The 24,183-nt window shown below is 46.4% G+C and overlaps 1 protein-coding gene across 2 annotated transcripts in view; it reads left to right on the forward strand.

Annotated features, from left to right (window-relative positions):
* The first annotated feature begins 5,386 nt into the window (after window positions 1-5,386).
* Window positions 5,387-24,183, forward strand: part of fam151b (family with sequence similarity 151 member B) — a 29,849-nt gene continuing 11,052 nt past the window's right edge. Inside the window, exons 1-4 of one of the 2 annotated variants that reach the window (XM_084324917.1) lie at window positions 5,387-5,403; window positions 6,902-7,036; window positions 12,369-12,528; window positions 18,611-18,831. In XM_084324917.1, the coding sequence (XP_084181043.1) occupies window positions 6,907-7,036; window positions 12,369-12,528; window positions 18,611-18,831 (511 nt within the window). In that variant the 5' untranslated portion in view covers window positions 5,387-5,403; window positions 6,902-6,906. Of the gene's footprint in view, window positions 5,524-6,901; window positions 7,037-12,368; window positions 12,529-18,610; window positions 18,832-24,183 lie in introns of both variants that reach the window. The other variant, XM_084324916.1, reaches the window with a different exon arrangement.

Here is a 24,183-nt window from a genome sequence, read left to right on the forward strand (position 1 = left end):
AAAGACGTTTTTAATACAGAGCAAAATTTAATACAAAATTCTCGACCAAACAAAACGCATAGCGACACTGAACTTGTGGTGCTTGAGCGTCCATTTAAATCCTTGTTGCACGTTCCATACAAGCTGCTCTTACCAGACAAGCTCCTGGTAGCCCCGCAAAAAAACAACAAATTTAATACAAAAACATTTGATATATTTCATATTATTTAAGCTCCTGACAGTGTGGCTGCCCCCCGAAATGTATTACCTGTGCAAATTAAATGTAATACATTTTAAGGTCTTAAACACTTTTTAATACATCGCAGATACCATATAGTATCACAATATTGCAATTTGTTACCTTCTTTCAACTGCAATGTTCCCAACTGAAAACGTTATTGATATCTGCAATAACAATATATAGAGGTTAAAAAAACATTTATTTGTATATAGATATTTGCCTATATTCGGCTGTATTGATACAATGTCGGCACGCAAAATATCGCTGAATCGATTCCCCCCACCCATAATACTACTACTTCATTTTGTACTTTAGTTATTGTATATTTTGTATACTGTTTGGGCTTTTTTTTTTTTTTAACTTCAAGTTCAAGTTTCCTTTATTGCCACGCAACCAGGTTGGTGGTATTCTTGTTCGGTACAGGCCAGGGTGGATACATAATACAGTACAACATGACACAATAAATACAGCACAGCACAACATAAACACACAGAAGAATCTAGTCCATCGGTCAGGAGCTTGGTTAGTGTGGGGGCGGAAGGGAGTTCAGGGTCCGAATGGCGGTGGGGAAGAAGCTGTCTTTGAAGCGGGTGGTTTTGGAAAGGATGGACTTAAAGCGCCTACCTGAGGGCAGGGGCTGAAACAGGGGGTGTGCTGGGTGTGAGGGGTCCTTAGCTATTTTTCTGGCGCGGGTGGTTGTGCGGGAGGTGAAGATGGAGTCCAGGGAGGGAAGGTCACATCCTGTGATTTTGGAGGCCTTGTTTATGATGCGCTGAAGTTTTTGTATGGATAGTTTTTGTGCGGAACCGTACCAGACTGTTATTGAAGAGGTGAGTATGCTTTGGATGATGGCGGTGTAGAATTGGACCAGCAGGTGGCGTTTGACCCTGTACTTCCTCAGTCGTATGAAGCACGTTCTCAGGGGGCTCATACAGAACCTTACCATACAAAAACGTATGATAGGAACAAACATGGACGTGGTTTCTGTATGTACATACACAAAGACACCAAATTCATCAACAGAACTGACCTGAATCATGAATCAATTGAAACTGTATGGGTGGAAATCCTATCGAAAGGGCTCAATCTACAGACCGCCAGATCATAGTGACTTTTATGATACACTTGACGGGTGTTTAGCTGGAGTTGAGGATGTAGACAAAATTATTATGGGAGACTGGAACACGGATATGCAACGAAAAGATGCACCTGTCTTCAAGTCATTCAGTAGGCTTTGTGATCTGCATGGCCTCAGCCAGCTAATCACCCAACCCACACGTGTATGTGAATCAACTCAGACTACCATTGACCTCATTCTGACCCCCGACAAGTCCAAGATCTCCAATAAAGGGGTTATAGCGGGTTAAGTGATCATTATATGATATTCTGTACCCGCAAAAAGCTAAAACAAAAGGCTGGCTGTCACAAAACAGTCACATCTAGAGACCTCAAAACCTACTCTAGCGAGGCCTTTAACCTTGAACTGGAGAGTCTGGACTGGTCAGATTAACTCAATGGTACACTGGTTGAAGAAACCTGGCTTGGCTTCAAAACCAAATTCTCAACAATACTAAACAACATGGCCCCCCTAAGAACCACCAGGGTAAAAAATCGCGCTGAGCCGTGGATGCACTCCAAAATACTGGCCGCTATGAAAACCAGAGACAAAAAATGCTCTGAGTTTCGTAAAAGTCAGTCAAAGCTTACCAAAAGCACGAGCAGTGAACTCCAAGCCCACTTGACTGAACTCAAACTGGAAAGACACAGACTAAGAAACGACGTAAACTCCATGATCAAAACTGCAAAAGAGACTGAGGAAAACAAAAACAAGCCACGTGAACTTTGGAAATTACTCAATAATCAACTAGGATGCAGTAAAAAACTTAAAACCAGATTCTCAAACATAAACATAAAGACGGACAACACGCTCATCACAGACAAGTGTAGCCAATTACTTAAACATTTTCTTCACAAACATAGCCACAACACTGGTAAACAAACTACCCTCCCACTCAGGGCATTATGGGGTAGAACACATAGTAGCTTACTACAAAAACCTAGGGGTCCGCAAGGACGACTTCAAGCTGGAAATGGTAACAACAGATGAGGTACTCAAAAAACTGAGCGCCCTCCAACCTAACAAGGCCACTGGCCATGACAACATCCCCTCCAAATTCCTCAGAGACTCAGCAGCAGCCATCACCCCAGTCATCACACACATAATAAACCTCTCTATAAAACAGGGACACGTCCCCAAGGACTTCAAAATTGCGAGGGTGACCCCTCTGCACAAAAAGGGCAGCAAATTAGACCCAGGCAACTACCGCCCTGTTTCTATTCTTACCTCCATCTCGAAAGTCATGGAAAAAATTGTCTACGAACAGGTCGAAAAGTACCTAGCGGAAAAAATTTGTATCTACGAATTCCAATCTGGCTTCAGAACATCCCACTCCACTGACACATGTCTTCTCTATTTGAACGACCACATCAAACGAGGTGGACGCGGGCAAATACTGCGGCATGGTCATGCTGGACCTACAAAAGGCCTTCGACACTGTCAATCACTCCATTCTGATTGACAAGCTAAAAGCAATTGGGTTTGATAGTTTATCAGTGAGCTGGATGCAATCCTACCTTGAGGGGAGGGAACAGATGGTGGAGGTAAACGGTACCCTATCCCCCCCCCCTCCCAGTGAGCTGTGGTGTTCCACAAGGAAGCATACTAGGACCTTTACTGTTCCTAATTTATGCAAATGACATGTCGTCAGCTTGTGACTGCAACCTGTTCCTGTTTGCGGACGACTCAGCCCTGCTGGTCTCTGACAAGAACAAGTTACAGGTTGAAAAAACCCTCAGCTCGGAACTAGGCAAAATCTGCATATGGCTCGCTGTCCTGGAGCACCAACACCACCTCAGTGATCGGAAAAGCTCAGCAACGCCTATACTATCTAAGGAAGCTGAAGCAGGCTGGCCTGCCACGAAATCTCCTTGTCAACTTTTACCATTGTGCGGTTGAGAGTGTGCTGACCTACGGTGTGTCTGTGTGGTTCTCCAGCTGCACAAAGGCAGAGCAGGAGGCTCTACAGAGGGTGGTGAAGGCGGCAGGCAGGATCGTCGGGACTCCTCTACCAAACATCACCTCCGTCTTCACCTCCCGCTGCCTCCACTGCTCCAAATGTATCATCAAGGACCAGTCGCACCCAGCAGCACATCACCTCTTTCAGCTCCTTCCCTCAGGGAGGAGATACCGGTCCCCCAAGCAGTCAGACTGTTAAACGCTCATTGACTGTCCCCTCACGTGCACCATGCACTTACCTGGACTTGATAATCACTGTTACCACTCATCATGCACTTTATTATTTAAAATATTCTGTTATGTGTTATATGTGTTATGTGTTCATGTCTGTGGGAGCTCCCCTGAAATTTCGTTGTATACTGTGCAATGACAATTAAAAGTCTATTCTATTCTGATAACAAACTATCATTACACATGGGCAAAACAGAGTCCATTCTCTTCGGTTCAAATAACAAACTTGGCAAGACCGACGGCTTCTCAGTTACAGTGGGTGACAATATTGTCACAAGGAAAGATGAAATTACATACCTAGGTTCCATCCTAGAGGCTAATCTTTCCTGTGACAAAATGGCATCCAATGTAATAAAAAAAGTCAACCAACGAACTCGATTCTTGTACCGGATCTCCTCTCTGGTAAACAAGAATACCCTGAAGACTCTGGCAGGAGCACTCCTTCAAGGGTACTACGACTATGCTTGCACCTCATGGTACCAAAGCACCTCAAAGGCGCTAAAAACCAAATTACAAACATCTCAAAACAAACTGGTCAGACTACTGCTTGACCTTACTCCTAGAACCCACCTCACCCCTGCCCACTTTGACAACCTAGGATGGCTTAGAGTAGACGACTTGCAATGGGCCTGGTCTACAAGATACACTACACGACCAAGTGTAGGGGGGGGGGGGGTGTTGGCGGGGGTTGTGTTCGGACATTTACAGGGGCCAGTTTCGAGTTGCAGTCTCCCTTAGGTGTTTTTTGAGAGTGTTTTTGAAAGTGGGTAGTGATTCACATTCCTTTACAGCTTTGGGTAGGGCGTTCCACATTGATGTGGCATAATTGCGAAACGTGTTTAGTCCCTTGTTTGAGCCGAATCTGGGTTTAACATGATTTGTGGAGCTCCCTCTGGTGTTGTGATCGTGGTATTCACTGACCTTTGGGAAGTATTTAGTCATGTACATGGGTACCTTGGTCGTACCTTGGGGAGGGGACTGTACATTAGGAGGGGGTGGGTGGGTGGGAGGGGAATATACATACGGCGGGGAGGGAATATATACATGCGGTGGGGAGGAGACTGTCTATTAGGAGGTGGTGGGGGTTTTGGGCATTTACGGTGGCCAGTTTCGAATTGCAGCCTCCCGTAGGTGCTCTTTAAGGGCGGTTTTGAATGTGGGCAGGGATTCACATTCCTTTACAGCTTTGGGTAGGGCGTTCCACATTGTTGTGGCATAATTGCGAAACGTGTTTAGTCCCTTGTTTGAGCCGAATCTGGGTTTAACATGATTTGTTGAGCTTCCTCTGGTGTAGTGGTTGTGGTATTCACTGACCTTTGGGAAGTATTTTGACATGTACATGGGCACCCCGGTCGTATAGTGTATCTTGTAGACCAGGCCCATTGCAAGTTGCTGTACTCTGTCGTCTACTCTAAGCCATCCTAGGTTGGCAAAGTGGGCAGGGGTGAGGTGGGTTCTGGGGTTCAGGTCAAGTAGTAGTCTGACCAGTTTGTTTTGTGATGTTTGTAATTTTAATTACAAATTACAACACAATTTTAATGTTTTTAATTTTAATTTTAACAAATAAAAACGAACTTGAACTACTACTACTACTACTACACAACTCTCATCAATAATCAACTACCCTGCGTTGTAAATACCTGATCGCATTTCTAAGAACAGCAGGGAGAATCTGAAAATCTGGCGATGCAGTAATTGAATAGCGTCGGTTGGTGGCAGCAGTGCAACACTATTGACCATAGATATATATATGCTATTGACCACTGTACTTCCGCGTTACAATAGGAAGGAATTCCGCGCGCTCCAATGCACCGGAAGTGCTGCGATGGTCTATAGACGCAAGCTGCCGTTATTAAACACCAACGAAGAAGAAATGGTTAGCTAACGTCAAATGTTATGTACACTTTAGGTCTTCCTCATCTGTTTCGTTTGAGTAGCGTTATTATTTTGATTTTTATTGGATGTTTTATTTTGTGCTTTTTGTGGAATTGGCAAGGTAGCTAAAAAAAACGTTAGTGTTGACCTAAGTTAGCAGAGTGGTGGAGTTAACGTTGCCTTGTTCTTCTAACCGTAAAACACATCGTTTTGTCTCTATGGTTCCAACAACTTTACCAATAATGTTATCGCCTGTGAGCTGGTTCTGATTTGTAACGTTAGCCTACTGAAAGGTTAACCCTTTACTAACCTTCTGTCGTGTGGCAGTGAAAGGGTTAACCGGCTGTTGTGTGGAAGGGTTAACCTTCTGTGTATTGTCGCAGTGAAAGGGTTAACCGTTTGGTAGTGTGGCAGTGAAAGGGTTAACCGGCTGTTTTGTGGCAGTGAAAGGGTTAACCTTCTGTGTATTGTCGCAGTGAAAGGTTTAACCGTTTGGTAGTGTGGCAGTGAAAGGGTTAACCGGCTGTTGTGTGGAAGGGTTAACCTTCTGTGTATTGTCGCAGTGAAAGGGTTAACCGTTTGGTAGTGTGGCAGTGAAAGGGTTAACCGGCTGTTGTGTGGCAGTGAAAGGGTTAACCTGTGTATTGTCGCAGTGAAAGGTTTAACCGTTTGGTAGTGTGGCAGTGAAAGGGTTAACCTTCTGTGTATTGTCGCAGTGAAAGGGTTAACCGTTTCGTTTGTTAGTGTGGCAGTAAAAGGGTTAACCAGCTGTTGTGTGGAAGTGAAAGGGTTAACCTTCTGTGTATTGTCACAGTGAAAGGGTTAACCGTTTGGTAGTGTGGCAGTGAAAGGGTTAACCGGCTGTTGTGTGGCAGTGAAAGGGTTAACCTGTGTATTGTCGCAGTGAAAGGGTTAACCGTTTGGTAGTGTGGCAGTGAAAGGGTTAACCGGCTGTTGTGTGGCAGTGAAAGGGTTAACCTGTGTATTGTCGCAGTGAAAGGTTTAACCGTTTGGTAGTGTGGCAGTGAAAGGGTTAACCTTCTGTGTATTGTCGCAGTGAAAGGGTTAACCGTTTCGTTTGTTAGTGTGGCAGTAAAAGGGTTAACCAGCTGTTGTGTGGAAGTGAAAGGGTTAACCTTCTGTGTATTGTCACAGTGAAAGGGTTAACCGTTTGGTAGTGTGGCAGTGAAAGGGTTAACCGGCTGTTGTGTGGCAGTGAAAGGGTTAACCTGTGTATTGTCGCAGTGAAAGGGTTAACCGTTTGGTAGTGTGGCAGTGAAAGGGTTAACCGGCTGTTGTGTGGCAGTGAAAGGGTTAACCTGTGTATTGTCACAGTGAAAGGGTTAACCGTTTGGTAGTGTGGCAGTGAAAGGGTTAACCGGCTGTTGTGTGGCAGTGAAAGGGTTAACCTTCTGTGTATTGTCACAGTGAAAGGGTTAACAGTTTGTTAGTGTGGCAGTGGAAGGGTTAACTAATTTAAGCGTGTATTTCCTCCACAGAGCAGATGAGCGACCACACTGACCAGACACTGGATTATTTCCTCAGCCGTGGGCAGATCAGAGCGCAGGATGCAGCCCAGGTGGAGTGGGCCCACGCTGCCAACAGCAAGCACAGCATCACACAGGCTCTCACAGGTGGAGAGATTCACTTAACAATACACTTTATTTGTACAGCACTTCAAGTCAAGTCAAGTCAAGAGTTTTAATTGTCACGGCATAGGTATACAATGAAATGCGGCTGGTCTTACCCGCAACGATGTGCAATACAGTGGTACAACATATAATAGAATCCAATAAAAATACAGTGGTACAACATATAATAGAATCCAATAAAAATACAGTGGTACAACATATAATAGAATCCAATAAAAACAACAGTGCAATAAACAGGTAACATGGAGTGACATCTCGGTATCTGTACATAGTATTTACAGAGCATATAGGACATGCTAGGTAGCTTTAGTAGTGCAATACACTGTTCCTGTTGTTATACTAATTTAAAGTGGCCTTTCCTCTTGGCCATAAGTGTGCGTGTGTGCGGCATGAGTGTTAAAGTGGCTGCTAGTGTGTGAGCGTGCTCAGCGTGCGTGTCGTGTTCATACAAGAATTTCAGCCGTAACCGTAAGTGCTTCACAGCAGCGATATAGAGACCGACATAAATTAGCATTAAAAGGTCACGTTGAAGAGATTTTTTTTTAAGATGACTTTTGACAATATTTAGTGAGCTAGCCCACTAATGTCTATATCATGGCAATATAGACTGTCTCAGCCGAGCACCAGCAAGGGTTTGCCTGTTGCTGAAATCTCAGAAACGCTCCCATACACACTTGTTGGTATGTATTACCAGTACCACCACATGTGACACAATATTCATTCAATCTTTATTTAATCTATATTATACTCAAAACATACAGACAATAGGTCAAAAACATGGTACAGTATATAGAGCTTAATCATATAACATGACTAGAGCATCAGGTCAAATGAACCATCATAATGTCGTGCAACAACAACAAGAAGGAGGGGGGTTGAGGCGGCTACGTGGCGTAGTGGGCAAGGCGCTCGCCACGAATACTGGAGACGCTGGGCTCGCCTGTTCGAGCCCAGCGCTCCACATTGCTTTCAGTTTAGCTGGTCGTCCGTACTAATACACATTGGCCGTATTAGGGGGTGGGAAACTGATGGGTGGGGATCGGGCGTTGTGGACAGCGACTCCTACAGGTCGGTTGGTGCGCCTGCGCAGTAGAATCAGGAAGTGTCGGGGGCAGCGTGAGCCTCCCACGCGTTACTCCTCGCCACTGAGAGATCGAGCTGCGCAGGTGAAAAGATGCGACTGCTGTTACCTCAAGTACCGGAGGGGACTTGTGCTATGTATGACTTAGTCCACATTGCAGCCGGCTTGTGGGAGGCAAGAAACAGCGTTCGTGACAGGGGAGGGTTGAATTGGATGATACGAAATTGGGATGGGAGAAAATATAGAAAATGGGAGAAAAAGTGGATAAAAAAAAAGGAGGGGGGTTGTAACCTGACATTAGAGAGGTACCTCAGCTCATCTAAGAGGGTGACATTAGAGAGGTACCTCAGCTCATCTAAGAGGGTGACATTAGAGAGGTACCTCAGCTCATCTAAGAGGGTGACATTAGAGAGGTACCTCAGCTCATCTAAGAGGGTGACATTAGAGAGGTACCTCAGCTCATCTAAGAGGGTGACATTAGAGAGGTACCTCAGCTCATCTAAGAGGGTGGTATCTTTGAGTAGCAATTCATAGTATTGGATCACAGACGTCTGGCTTGCAAAGGGCATGTGATATTATCATTAAATGGCAGTGTGTTGTAGCCTGGTGCCACATTTTATGGCGGAACAGAATAAATACACAGGAACAGTGGATGGAAGAAACTGTCTAGATCAGTAGTCTAGCCTCGCCTAGTCGGGTCAAGTTAATTTGTATTGCCAATTCACAGTCTATTACGCTAGATCAGAGTAGGAGGACATGGATATGTTACACAAAACAGTAAAATTAAGCCAATAATTTAGAATACCAATTTTAGATGGTGGTTTCTTAAACTATAGGTCGGGGACCCAGTGCGGGTCGTGGCGGTCCTGTCTCTGGTGGGTCGCCAGGTGATAAGTGCCAGTATGTATTAATGTGACTGGGTTCCAGGGTGAGACCATTACTCAGGTAAATATAATTGAAGTATCAGGTCACCTGATCTAGATTGATGAAGACTTTAAACGTTAAAACAGCACTACTCCATACCTCTCCCCCCTGGCTCTTGTTTGTTATTGTAATTGTACACATTAACACTTTGAGAGCCAGCCGTGTTTTCCTTTTTACCCCCTTGAATGCCCAAATCCACTCCAATGTTAACGTTAATATCGCCTAATCTATGTTTTAAATGATGGCTATGTGTCTAATCTGCCCGTCGCTTATCAAAGACTCATTTTCCAGTCAACATTGTCAAAGCAGATTGTTTTTTTATCGCTTCATTTCAGTTTGATAGCATTTTGAAAATCACTAGTTTTCGCGGAAAAAACAACACATTCTATGATAATCGTCTTTTACTGGAATATTCTAGAACGTTGTCATTTGTCTGCCTATTTATGAATCGTTTTCAAATAAACTCTAGATAATCTATAGTATATGTGTGCCCACGCACGCTCGTGCTGCGCGCTGATAATCGCTGCTCTTATTTCCTGATGGCTTTTACAGTCAAAACAGCCATATCACATATAGGGGAAACGCTTATATATCCGTGAAAACGAGTCTGATTATCCTAAGACTGATAACATAGATTCCTTACCTGAGATCAGATGGTATCCAAATGGTTTATTCCAATTTCCGATCGCCATTCGAAAAAATTGATCCATCGTGTGTACAGTAAAACACAAATTCCCCGCGGCACCAAGGCTCCAGAATGAACTCTGGTAGACCCCGGTTACATCAGTGAGAAGTAAAATGTGGAGTCAGAAATCCTTTCTCCCATTCACTTTCATTGAGTCCAATCCAAAAGGGTGATTTACCATCTGGGAGACGATAGGGGGCGCTTTTTTCACATCTGAGCGCCTGGGGTGACTGGATCTCCAACGGTAGGCTCGCTTGATGCAATATGATTTCAGATCGCTAATAATAAAAAAAAAAAAAAAAAAAAAATAGTATTCTCGTGATGGACATTCAACCCGCGGGGGGTAAACCCGAGAAAAGCCGTGATGTTAAGGGCTAAGTCAAAGACTTTTATTTGTCACGGCATACAGTGAAATGCGGGAGGTCATGCCCGCAGCGATTGTGCAATAATACAAGTAATAAAAAAGGAATAAGACATTTGTGCAATAATACAAGTAATAAAAAAGGAATAAGACATTTGTGCAATAATACAAGTAATAAGAATAAGACATAACAGGTATATGTACATAACCTTTACAAAAGCATGGTAAAAGACATGCTAAGGTCCTGTGGTAGTGCAATACAATGTTAGCTACGGATGAGGCACTGGGTCTTATGTACACTACTATACAATGCTATATTATACAATCTACAGTATATACTATGTGTCCTTATGCTAACTTGCTATATCCATCTGTTTACTATACAAGAACCACTCCCGTTCTTAATTTTTCTTTTAAGTGACCTTTTCATTGTGTAAAGTGACCGTTGAGTGTGAGCGTGTGTGTGTTCATGCTAAAGTGACTGCTAGTGTGTGAGCGTATACTGTGTGTGTGTTGTGTGTGTGCTCATGTGTGCTTGTGTGTGGAGAGTTCAGTGTTCAAGACTCTGATGGCCTGGGGGAAGAAGCTGAGCCGGAGTCTCTCTGTCCTAGTTTCTGGTGTACGCAGGCGTTTGCCTGACCGCAGCAGCTTGAACAGGCTGTTGTTGGGGTGGTGAGGGTCTTTCCTTATTCTGCAGGCTCTGGATTTGCACCTCTTGTTATATAAGACTGGTGGTACTACTAGAGTGTTCTTCCTGACATTGAAATGTGCCAGCGAGTAGTGAAGTGAATAAAGCAAAAGGTGAATAGAGCTAACTATCTGTGATGATAGTAACAAAAGGTATGTATTGACAATAAACTGCCTCCCCTGGCAGATGAGTGTCGCAACATATGTTTCTGGAGTATGTGTTGTTTTTTTGTTTTGAGCTCCAGCAATCGCATTGTGGCTTTATGGATGCAATATGTAAGATTTCCAATTGCTTGGAATCAGAACTGTAGACCCCAAGCACTAAATCACATGCGTGTCCTACGTAACTCGTATGTGGTTGAGCCTACATGGTCGGTCCTCATTCCAAATAATTGAAAATCTTCCAAAATCGCACATTTACGTAGCTTGGAGTTCAGGACTGCGGCTATGGCAACAGTGAAATAATTAGGGATGCACCGAATGGGAAATTCTTGGCCGAAACAGATACAGAAAATAAGAAACAGTTGGCCGAAAACCGAATGCCGAAAGGCCGAAAATGATTAATATAAATATATATATAATGTATTTTTTATTTATTTTTTACTACCTGATTATGGCAAAAGACATGATTATGGCTAAACTTAACTTAAATAATATTAATAATCACTTATGGGCCCATAACACATTTATTCAGCACTTTTGAATGCATACATTAATTCCAGACTGACTGCTGAAAGATTGTACAATTTTAAACATTTTCTCTTTGCATACAACAAAATGTGCATTAATGTTGTATTGTATTTACTACATCTCCCGTGACTCTTAGCGGGGGATGACATAGCTTACGAGAGACGAGTGAAAGAGGAATAGACAACTGCACTTCCGCGTTATATGGAGCTTGTGAGGAGGAGGAGGAGGAGGAGGAGGAGGAGGAGGAAAGAGAGCGCGGGTGGATGAAATGAATGAATGTTGATTAGTTAGTAACTAATGTAACTAATGTTGATTAGTTACTCTAATAAACATTCATTCACTCGCTCCCTTCCCCCTTCCAGCCCCCCCCCCCGCTCTCTCCCATGAGCTCAAAATACCGGAAGTTGAAGTGTTGCAGTGGTCTATGGAAGCGTTGTTAGCTAGCTTAACGCTAACGTTAGTTAAAAGGGTTTTTAACCGCGACAGGCATATAGTAATGACGAGGATATAAAGCATGTTAAAGACGCATTTATTGGATGCGTTGCTTGCGGAGTTTACATAGAAACCGAGCGACTCCCAAGAGGAGTTAGTTATCACAGGCTGCAGAATGCAGGAAGAGCTGCCAAGCTGCTCATGCTATGTCTGTAGTCGCGTTTTGATTACGTCATCACAACAACACGTTATTTGACATTCAGTGATATATTTTCGGTGCTAAAACCCTTTCGGCCGAAAGAGCCTTTTTAACCATTTTCGGCCGATCATTTTCGGTGCATCCCTAGAAATAATGGAATATATCTCAATATGTGCCATAGTCCCAGCTTCTTCTCATTCTACATTCCATTCAGTCAGTATATGTCAAGTCATTTTAGTCACTCCTCAACTCTAGGTCCCATTCACATGATTGAGGCTGACATAATCATGAGAGGTCACGACCCCAAGGAGCCAATCATGGCACATCCCCCTGAGACCGACAGCGATGTCACCCTGCGGGAATGGCTGAAAGAAGTTTTGGCGTCCGACAAGGGGATAAAACTGGACTTCAAGAGGTAAGTGACGTCTCGATCCATCCACCCCGACAGTTTGGGGGTGATTTGTTCAGTTCACTTCATTCAAGATTCAAGAGATTTATTCGTCACGTACAGACACGAGACATGAAGGTGGCCAGGGGAGGAAACTAACTTTTTGGCTTACCAGCCAACTGGCGAGTATCTGATTTTTTTTTAATTGTGATAATTACTTCTTTGTATGTCAAGCCGCGTCAATGTTGTGTATGCATCTGGGTAGGCACACTGTGCCTTTAAGACAGCACGGTGGTCTTACGACAGTGCTGTGAAGTACCGTCAAGTGTTGTGGTAACGTCAGTTGGGTTGGTGTGCTGTTGACGTTGTGTGCACAGTGCACTGGTTGAGCTAGCCCCTTTCGTGACTGCGATGTGCAAGCCAGGGGCTTTTGAGCATGAAATAAAATGTCTAACCTTACGTCGTAGTCCGGTGCTTTTTTGGAAACATTATAGTCATAACAGATATACACCTAGATGGCTGCTTTGAGCACACGGGGCTAACGTTAGCTAGCAAGCACCTATATCTAAAACGCTAACTACTGTATACAGTTCCAGTAGACAACATTACACCTCTGATTTAAATGTGTCCTTAGTAACTTATACTCGATGGTTGTACTAGGGTTGGATGCAGTTCCCCGTTGGTCAGTCTGTCTGTTTTCCATATTCTGCTGTGTTTAACGTTATCTGTTTGCGAGTGCTCCTGATGGCTAGCCTAGTAGTACCGCGGGACTTTTATTATTATATGTCCGCGGGTTGGCCAGTACTGCGCAAACGTTTATTAAACATTATATGTCCGCAGGTCTTGTGCAGTGCTCTCGTGGCACTGTCAACTAAAGCGAACACTCAGAAGACGCGCACCGTTTGCCAGTGCAGTGATTGCAGAATGTTTTATTTCTTTGTATACTCGCCAGACTGGCGAGTGGTCTTCATGAATCACTCGCCAAACGTAAAAAATACTCGCATTTGGCGAGTAAAGTGGCCTAATTTCCTCCCCTGAAGGTGGCCATGTCCGCCTCGATTGTGCAAAAAATACAAATAATAATAGAATAAAATAGACTTGATAAAAAGTACTAGGATAAAATACAATACAATGCTAAGCTTACGAATGAAAGGTAATGAGTCCTATATACACTACGATACAGTATACAGTTATACTATATATAACTACTATGCAAAAACATAGTTGTTTTTTAAAGTGACCTTTTTTGTGTTTAAAGTGACCTGTAGTGTGTTTGTGTGTGAGAGAGTGCAGGATGTGTTGTGTGTGTGTGTGTTCATGTGTGCTTGTGTGTGGAGAGATCAGTGTTCAGTGTTCTGATGGCCTGAGTCTGAGTCTCTCTGTTCCTGCTGCGTGTGTGCGGAGGCGCTTGCCTGACCGCAGCAGCATGAACAGGCTGTTGTTGGGGTGGTGAGGGTCCTTCATTATCCTGCAGGCTCTGCGGAGGCTTGGAGACGTCAGCCCAGTACAGTGGAGCTCAATGGGCCTTCTTTTGTGACGCTCAAAGCACCAAAAAATTACATTGGGAAAACTTAACAGCAATGTCTCCTCTCAGGAACCAAGACACGGTTATTCGCAATAATACCAGTAGTTCTTAATGAAACGGTTCACAACTAAGGAATAACTTGGATTCTTTACGTGTTGTATATTGAATAACAATTAGTTTGGTATGGTTTTTTTTTTTTTTTATCCACTTTTTCTCCCATTTTCTATATTTTCCCCCATCCCAATTTCGTATCATCCAATTCAACCCTCCCCTGTCACGAACGCTGTTTCTTGCCTCCCACAAGCCGGCTGCAATGTGGACTAAGTCATACATAGCACAAGTCCCCTCCGGTACTTGAGGTAACAGCAGTCGCATCTTTTCACCTGCGCAGCTCGATCTCTGTGTCGAGGAGTAACGCGTGGGAGGCTCACGCTGCCCCCGAAACCTCCAGATTCTACTGCGCAGGCGCACCAACCGACCTGTAGGAGTCGCTGTCCACAACGCCCGATCCCCACCCATCAGTTTCCCACCCCCTAATACGGCCAATGTGTATTAGTATGAACGACCAGCTAAACTGAAAGCAATGTGGAGCGCTGGGCTCGAACAGGCGAGCCCAGCGTCTCTGCATTCGTGGCGAGCGCCTTGCCCACTACGCCACGTAGCCTCCCTTAGTTTGGTATGGTTTCTATGTTCAATAAACTACTGGACAACAGCATCCCTACACCTTTGCCCCCCTTCAAAGATCTATGATCCTACTACAGGGTGAAGGGAGTCTCTGTCTTGTCTAAACACAAAAGATTGTGTCTGCACCTGGAGAGAGGATTGCACTGCTGAAGGCGAGGATATTTCATAAAGAGACGGTACCCTAGACCCCGGTTGTGAAGCGAAGGACAACAAGGCCCACCATCACCAGCTAAGTGTTTAGCCTAGCCGAGCCGAGCACACCGCATGTCTCCATGCCCAGACTGCTGTGGGCGCCTAAAGAAGATTGCACTGCTAGAAACGAGGATACGCTTCCAGAGTTCTGACTCGACAATCCAATGGACTCCGGTTGTGAAGCTACCAGCGAAGGACAACAAACCCCACCAGCTAAGTGACACTGTCGGTAATGAAAATGCCCTCTGGAATAGGCATGGGGCAAAGCCGAAAAAAAAATCTATCCCTGGCAGAATTACGATGCCTGACACGGCAAATATCAAGCGCCCAGAAATAAACTCAGCAACTGGCTGGCCCTCTTTATCAACAAGCCAACCAGCTAAAATGGCTAATGTAGCTAATGCTAATGCAAAAATAGTGGAAAGGGACCCAGGCCTTGAACTGCGCCCTAAGTCACAGTGACCTACCACTACTGCATGAACCAGGACTATCATCGGAGGACCTGACCCCCCGGCCATCAACCCCACGCCGCTCGGGAAGAACGAGGCGCCGTGGAACAGTGGATAAGCCACCCCAGCTACTGGCTAATGATAAAGACACCGAAGCTGATGAACAACAAGCTAACGGTAGGAAACGCCCTGGCCCTGAGGAAAAGAACAGGCCGCAGCACCCTGACGAACAGGAAAACGTTGTACCAACAACGCTGATAATAGGTGATTCTGTTGTAGGCTATATCAACAAAAAGAGAAATACAAAGATATACTGCTACCCTGATGGAACTGTTTGTGAAATAACAAAGCACATTCCAAAGATTCTATCGGAAAAAAAAATGAATCAACCACGTAGGAGCAAATGCCATCTCAAATCGACAGTCTGAAAATCTGAAATGTGATTTTATTGAATTGCTGAAAATGCTGGATTCCACAAACATTGAATCGCACATCAGTGACCCCTTGCCAACAGTCTCTAAATTGACTGAAAGATTCAGCAGACTTCTCCAGCTAAACAAATGGCTCTCAACTGCTTGTGTGCTACACAATGTCAATTACATTGCAAACTTCGACATGTTCTGGAGACGTGAACAGTTGTTCCAAAGGAATGGATTTTCTCTGAACAGATATGGAGGAAAAATTTTCACTTCCCACATTTTCTACTCCATCGACAACGGCCTTGCAACAAGCTCTAAGACGGACAGTACAGTAACACAACCTAACTCTGATGACGTCAAGACCATAGAATTGCTATCGGAGGACATACAGAACAAGCTGATTGCTGAGGGGTCGGAACGACTGGATTGGATCGCAGAGGACATCCACAGGATTACAGCAGAACTAACGGCGCTCCCCCCAGCTCCCCCTGGAGGACATCCACAGGATTACAGCAGAACTAACAGCACTCCCCCAGCTCCCCCTGGAGGACATCCACAGGATTACAGCAGAACTAACGGCGCTCCCCCCAGCTCCCCCTGGAGGACATCCACAGGATTACAGCAGAACTAACAGCGCTCCCCCCGTATCGACGTCAAGGCAGTATATCGGCGTTTACCATCGCCCCTCCCCCCCAGCCTTTCCCCCCTGTGTCACTCTCCCCCTCCCCCTCCCTCCCTCTTGATTGGGGATCCCCCTCCCCATCCACAACCCTAAAACGCAGGGCACCCCTCCCCCCCAGCCCCCCCCCATCTTTCCTCCCTTGTGTCACTCTCCTCCTCGCCTCTCCCTCTTGCCATGTCATCACCAAATTACCAGGCACCCTTTCCCCCCTCTCCCTCCTCATCCCTGTTCTCCCCCCCCCTCTCCCCCTCTCCCCCCTTCCCCCCTCCACCCTCATCTCCCCCCACCTGCCCTTCACGCCGAAAATGGTCGAACTGGTAAATGCTGGTCGGATTTACAGCCAGGCATCTCCAAAACATCACAAAAGAACTATTCCGCCATCTTTCCTCGACAGCCCGCAACTGCAACCTCCGAAACGTCCACCTCGCTCCCCACCTCGCCCCCCACCTCGCTCCCCACCTCACCCCCCACCTCGCTCCCCACCTCGCTCCCCACCTCGCCCCCCACCTCGCCCCCCACCTCGCTCCCCACCTCGCCCCCCACCTCGCCCCCCACCTCGCTCCCCACCTCGCCCCCCACCTCGCCCCCCACCTCGCTCCCCACCTCGCCCCCCACCTCGCTCCCCACCTCGCCCCCCACCTCGCTCCCCACCTCGCCCCCCACCTCGCCCCCCACCTCGCCCCCCCCCCCCCACCTCGCCCCCCCCCACCTCGCCCCCCACCTCGCCCCCCACCTCGCCCCCCATCTCGCTCCCCACCTCGCTCCCCACCTCGCTCCCCACCTCGCTCCCCACCTCGCTCCCCACCTCGCCCCCCACCTCGCCCCCCCCCCCCACCTCGCCCCCCCCCCCCACCTCGCCCCCCACCTCGCCCCCCACCTCGCCCCCCACCTCGCCCCCCACCTCGCCCCCCCCCCACCTCGCTCCCCACCTCGCCCCCCACCTCGCCCCCCACCTCGCCCCCCACCTCGCTCCCCACCTCGCCCCCCACCTCGCTCCCCACCTCGCTCCCCACCTCGCCCCCCACCTCGCTCCCCACCTCGCCCCCCACCTCGCCCCCCACCTCGCCCCCCACCTCGCCCCCCCCCCACCTCGCCCCCCCCCCACCTCGCTCCCCACCTCGCCCCCCACCTCGCCCCCCACCTCGCCCCCCACCTCGCCCCCCCCCCACCTCGCTCCCCACCTCGCTCCCCACCTCGCCCCCCACCTCGCCCCCCACCTCGCCCCCCACCTCGCCCCCCACCTCGCCCCCCACCTCGCTCCCCACCTCGCCCCCCACCTCGCCCCCCCCCCCACCTCGCTCCCCACCTCGCCCCCCCACCTCGCCCCCCCCCCACCTCGCTCCCCACCTCGCTCCCCACCTCGCCCCCCACCTCGCTCCCCACCTCGCCCCCCACCTCGCCCCCCACCTCGCCCCCCCCCCCCCCACCTCGCCCCCCACCTCGCCCCCCACCTCGCTCCCCACCTCGCTCCCCACCTCGCCCCCCACCTCGCCCCCCACCTCGCCCCCCACCTCGCTCCCCACCTCGCCCCCCACCTCGCTCCCCACCCCGCCCCCCACCTCGCCCCCCACCTCGCCCCCCACCTCGCCCCCCACCTCGCCCCCACCTCGCCCCCCCCCCCCACCTCGCTCCCCACCTCGCCCGCACGGTTAACAGACGGTTAACCTTCTGTAGTGTGGTAGTGAAAGGTTAACCGTCTGTAGTGTGGTAGTGAAAGGTTAACCGTCTGTAGTGTGGTAGTGAAAGGTTAACCGTCTGTAGTGTGGTAGTGAAAGGTTAACCGTCTGTAGTGTGGTAGTGAAAGGGTTAACCTTCTGTAGTGTGGCAGTGAAAGGTTAACCGTCTGTAGTGTGGTAGTGAAAGGTTAACCGTCTGTAGTGTGGTAGTGAAAGGGTTAACCTTCTGTAGTGTGGCAGTGAAAGGTTAATCGTCTGTAGTGTGGTAGTGAAAGGGTTAACCGTCTGTAGTGTGGTAGTGAAAGGGTTAACCCTCTGTAGTGTGGTAGTGAAAGGTTAACCGTCTGTAGTGTGGTAGTGAAAGGGTTAACCGTCTGTAGTGTGGTAGTGAAAGGTTAACCGTCTGTAGTGTGGTAGTGAAAGGGTTAAATCAGTAGTGTTCAGCTTGGATGATTACTGACTGATTGACTGACTGTCTGCAGCCTTGAAGCAGTGGCTCCCTCCATGTCTCTGCTGGAGGAGGTGCGGGGTCAGCTGTCCCGCCCCGTCTGGATCAACGCAGACGTCCTCGCGGGCCCCGGGGGCGGCCAGGCCACCCCTCTGCAACCGCAAGCTTTCCTGGGGGCCGTCGGGCCTCATTCCACTGATGTCGTACTGTCTCTCGGATGGACCACAGGCTGGACCGCTGGTACCGATAACCCAGGTGACGACGCGTTGTTTAGTGCCTGTATTAAAGGCAGGGGTGTACGAAATTATATATTATACTTAAGTGAAAGTATGGGTACCGTCTCAAAATCGTACTCAAGTAAAAGTCAGAGTATCTGGCTAAAAACACACTTGAGTAAAAGTAAAAAAGTTTCTACTTTTAAATGTACTTAACACTTTGAGTGCCAGCCACGGCATAATTCGTTATTTCATGCCAACCGTTGAGTGCCAGAAACGAGATATGCCGTTTTTTTATCGTTATTTTTTTTATTAGCGATTTCCATTCATATTTCATCAATCTAGCCCCACGTTACCACTGGCACTCTCTCTGAGCTCGAAATTGGGAAAATACCGCCCCCTATCGTCTCTCCGGATGGTATTGCACCCCATTGGATTGGACTGAATGAAACTCATGGGAAAAAAAGAGTCCGGATTCCACATTTTACTTGTCAGGCATGTAATCCGAGCCGATCCCAGTCATTTCCCACCCTCAGAACAGTGTGGAATATCTGTTTCCAGTACCCAGCGTTGGATCAATAAACGCGATGGATATTTGGAATGGCGATCAGGAATTGGAATAATCTTTTTGGAGAACATCTGATCTGAGGTAAGGAATCTATTTGACCAGTCTTGGGATAATCAGAGCTGTTTTCACCTATATCTCAGCGTGTCCCGTATGTGTGTGTGTGTGTATCCAGGAAATGGATAACAGATTTTTCAGCCCGCTTCTATAGCGTGCATAAGTACACATATACTATCGATAATCTAGCGTTTATTTGAAAACGATTCATAAATAGGCAGAAAAATTACAATGTGTTTTGTGTATTCCAGTAAAGGGCGATTCATGTGGAATCTTTATTTTCTTCTGAACGTTTCAAGAAACAAGCGTTTTTCAAAATGGTATAAAACGGAAATGAACCGAGCACGGAAAGTGTTAATTACTAAAAAGTTAAAGTAAAAACTTTTTTTTATTGCAAGGGAATGAAGGGATAGATCAGGCGTCTTGTCCACGCCGAAAAGTTTCGTCCTCTTCATCACTCGTACTATCGTTTGTGGCCATCTTCTGTAGCTCGTCACTCTGACTGTCTGTTCTTCTGATAGCAGGTGTTTAATCAAAGATCCCCACTTTCTAGTCTTGCACAAGGACCAATCAGCATGGGTATGGGCGGGTTCATTTTCCATTGATGGGGATTTGATTGGCTGTTTTTAAATAAAGTGCTGCCGCAGGATTAATAACGTTAACGTTAGTTCGGCCAGAGAAACAAATTATACTAATTAAAATAGTTGGACCTGTGAGATTTGTACTTTGTACTTTGTCGGTCTGCATTTTAAATGTAAGGAGTAAAAAGTATGTTTTTTTTCTCTGAAATGTAATTGAGTAAAAGTACAAGTATACAAACCTAATAATACTCGAGTAAAAAACAGTACTTAAGTATTGTAACAAAGTACAATTAATTACTCAAGTACTTTACACCCCTGATTAAAGGACCATACCAGTCCAATTCTGACTTCTCGTTGTTACCGGAGACCGGACCCTGTCTTTAACCGCAGTGTGTATTCTGTGTGTCTTTAACCGCAGTGTGTATTCTGTGTCTTTAACCGCAGTGTGTATTCTGTGTCTTTAACCGCAGTGTGTATTCTGTGTGTCTTTAACCGCAGTGTGTATTCTGTGTCTTTAACCGCAGTGTGTATTCTGTGTGTCTTTAACCGCAGTGTGTATTCTGTGTCTTTAACCGCAGTGTGTATTCTGTGTGTCTTTAACCGCAGTGTGTATTCTGTGTGTCTTTACCAGTGTGTATTCTGTGTGTCTTTAACCGCAGTGTGTATTCTGTGTGTCTTTAACCGCAGTGTGTATTCTGTGTGTCTTTAACCGCAGTGTGTATTCTGTGTGTCTTTAACCGCAGTGTGTATTCTGTGTGTCTTTAACCGCAGTGTGTATTCTGTGTGTCTTTAACCGCAGTGTGTATTCTGTGTGTCTTTAACCGCAGTGTGTATTCTGTGTGTCTTTAACCGCAGTGTGTATTCTGTGTGTCTTTAACCGCAGTGTGTATTCTGTGTCTTTAACCGCAGTGTGTATTCTGTGTGTCTTTAACCGCAGTGTGTATTCTGTGTGTCTTTAACCGCAGTGTGTATTCTGTGTGTCTTTAACCGCAGTGTGTATTCTGTGTGTCTTTAACCGCAGTGTGTATTCTGTGTGTCTTTAACCGCAGTGTGTATTCTGTGTGTCTTTAACCGCAGTGTTACAAGTTGCACTGTCGGGAAAAATATAGGATCAATACAGACAATTCTAGGGTATTTTATATCGATTTCAGTGAACTTGGCGTAGAATCTTTTTTCCTAAAGATGTATCGTTGCTATGGAATTTCGAATGGAGTAGGCCAGGGGTCGGCAATTAGGTCTGGCCACGGGCCAGATTTTCCCCAAGCCTTTGCTTGGCGGGCCAGGATAAAAAACAATGGCTAATTTAATATGCTGAGCACCGCGGCGGGTGCATACACTTAATAATAATAATGATTACTTTATTTGTATAGCACTTTTCATACAGAGGTTGCAGTTCACAGTGCTTCACAACAGTAAAAAACAGGCATAAGCGAGCACTCTCAAATGGGGGACCCTGATGTAAACAAGACAAACGTTTTTCTCTGGTCTGCATCCCCTTAACAATTGTGTGTATTGCGCCGTACTGTATTGTACCCATTCTGCAATCTGTTGAATAAAGTTTTCATTCATTCATTCATAAACAGCAGATCAGCTGTTGCAGATCACCGCGGCGGGTGATGAACCAGAATGCATGAAAACACGACTCACCATACCTTGTTTGTTGTTAAGTCCTGCAAAATCCCTGCTAATGTTTGAAACATGTCATATCCACTCGCCGCCCTCCAATTCCAGATTGGCGTTGAATGCAGCTACTTTATCTGCCAACTTGAACACAGTTGTCATCATTGCCTCGCTGTTGTTGTTGTTGTCGCCACATATTATGCAGAGAGGACGTCGGCTCGGCACGCAAGAATCACCGACCTGTTGCGATAAACCCGTATTTTAAGTATGGCTCCTGTTTATTAAAAGAAGCGTTATATTTCCCCGTTGTAAAGAAGCTATCCAAAGATGTTTTTTTTTTTTTTTTAACTTTTTTTTACTTCGCACGGAAGTGAAAGTGCGTTAGGGAAATATACACGCGGCCCGGTGGGACTATTCCATTGGTTCTCCCATTCCACGTGACCATTTCTAGCATTTCAATTGGCTATAGTGTCAGACATGCTTTTGATGACTACCGGTAGATAGATACAACTTCACAATAAAAGACACCCTGGCGTCCCGAGTGAATATTTCCCGCACGTCAAATAAATATCATATTCTCAAAATAATCTGACGGGCCAGAAATGATTGCTGGCGGGCCAATGTCGGCCCGCGGGCCGCCTATTGCCGACCCCTGGAGTAGGCTATCAACCAGCTTGGCAACGCAAACGAATGACTTATTACTAGTCTAATTTAATGTACCCGTTAACTTTAAACGAGTGGATAGATATAGAGGACGGGCCTACATCTAACTGTATTCATAAAAACAGCATTATTAGACATGCCAATCCAACGAGATGAGCTGGACGCGCCGCAATTAATCCTTCAAAACCACCAAGTCGACGGCCTGGGCATTTGAACTGGAACTGTCCGAGGTGCTGATGATGACTTTCCGACTTTCTCTTGCATTAGACTCCTCTATATATCCACTTGTTTATAGTTAACGGGTACGTTAAATCAAACGTAACGTCCGCGGAGTAGGTCATGTTGACAGTTTACGTTTGATGAATGGCAGTTGAAACTTTTTACAACATTCTAAAGCCAGCGCAGTGGTACAGTATATGCATGGTGATTTAACCGTGAGTGTATCATGAATATACTCGCGGCTTAGAACGCTCTCGGCCAATCACAATGCGTGGGCGGACCTACCTGTTGTATATTATGCTGTGTATTGTATTATGAATTGATGTCTTGTGGTAATAAAATGTTGTCTCTATGCCATGTGAATGTCTGAGTGTATAAAGTCTGTAATTACATTTAATGTGTTATGGACCCCAGGAAGAAAAGGCTAATGGGGATCCAAATAAACTTAAACTTCCTGTTTACCATCAGGGACTTCATTACTGTAAATAGTCTTGTTTACCATGCATTTTAGCAAAATTTGATTGGATCTAGCGGTCATATGGTTCGGTCTATCAATTATATAACATAAATTACACATTTAAAGATGCGAGTCCCCATATTCCACACAGCAAGTATGGTGAGAATCAGGTGAACAGGCTGCGTATATACTTTCTGCAACGGAGCTCGGTTTTCCGGGTTCCTCTGATTGGCCGTGACCCGCGCAAGCACGCCCCCTTTTCCACCGCTGCCGCTACAGCTCGCCGCTGTGTTGACGCTCGCCTGTGTGTTGACGCACGCGCGGCAGATGCTGCACTTAGCGCTGACTGAGAAAGTAAACATTACAGTTCTACTTTATAAAATGCTAATTGTAAATATGTTTAAGTCCACTCCACATTACAGTTGATGCGTGATGCTGCTGAGGCGGTCGTTTCTTGACTGGCGTTGCATAAGATTTACATTTAGTCAGCTAGCTGATGACTGCATAAGCAGCATATTAAGATGACTGCGTTTCTTGACTCAGAGTGGCGGGCGCGACAATAGCGTTTCTTGACTCCGGTGTCTATGCCAAATACAGCTGATAACTGCATAAGCAACAGCATATTAAGATGACGCGACAATATTATTAAACAAGAGAGCTCTGTCATTGAAGTGGGTGGTGTTACCAACAGCGCGTTTCTTGACTCAGGAAGCGAGCGTCAAAGCCGCTCTGACAGCGGCGAGCTGTAGGGGCAGCGGCAGCGGTGGATAAGGGGGCGTGCTAGCGCGGGTCACGTGGGGGTCGCGGCCAATCAGAGGAACCCGGAAACCGAGCTCCGTTGCGGAAAGTATAGACGCGAACAGGCTAGGGGGGAGTGTTTAAAGGAAAACTCTCAACATTTTGGGAAATTATCGTACCGTCTTCTCCAGAGAGAGACAAGAAGATAGATACCAGTTTCCTCTCTGTGCGTTCAGTAGATCTGGCTGCACGTTAGCCTAGCTTAGCACAATAAATGGAAGTGGACATGACCGGGTAGCCTTCGGGAGAGGTGTTAGTTGGACAATGCCTAGGCTACCTGGTCATGTCCGCTTCATTGTGCTAAGCTAGGCTAACATGCAGCCAGATAGCTTTCTACTGAACGCACAGAGAAGAAACTGGTATCTATCTTCTTGTCTCTCTCTGGAGAAGACGGTAAGCTAATTTACCAAAATGTTGGAGTTTTCCTTTAAC

The sequence above is a fragment of the Notolepis coatsorum genome, assembly GCF_963971535.1.
Source record: "Notolepis coatsorum genome assembly, chromosome: 1".
NCBI lineage: Eukaryota > Metazoa > Chordata > Actinopteri > Aulopiformes > Paralepididae > Notolepis > Notolepis coatsorum.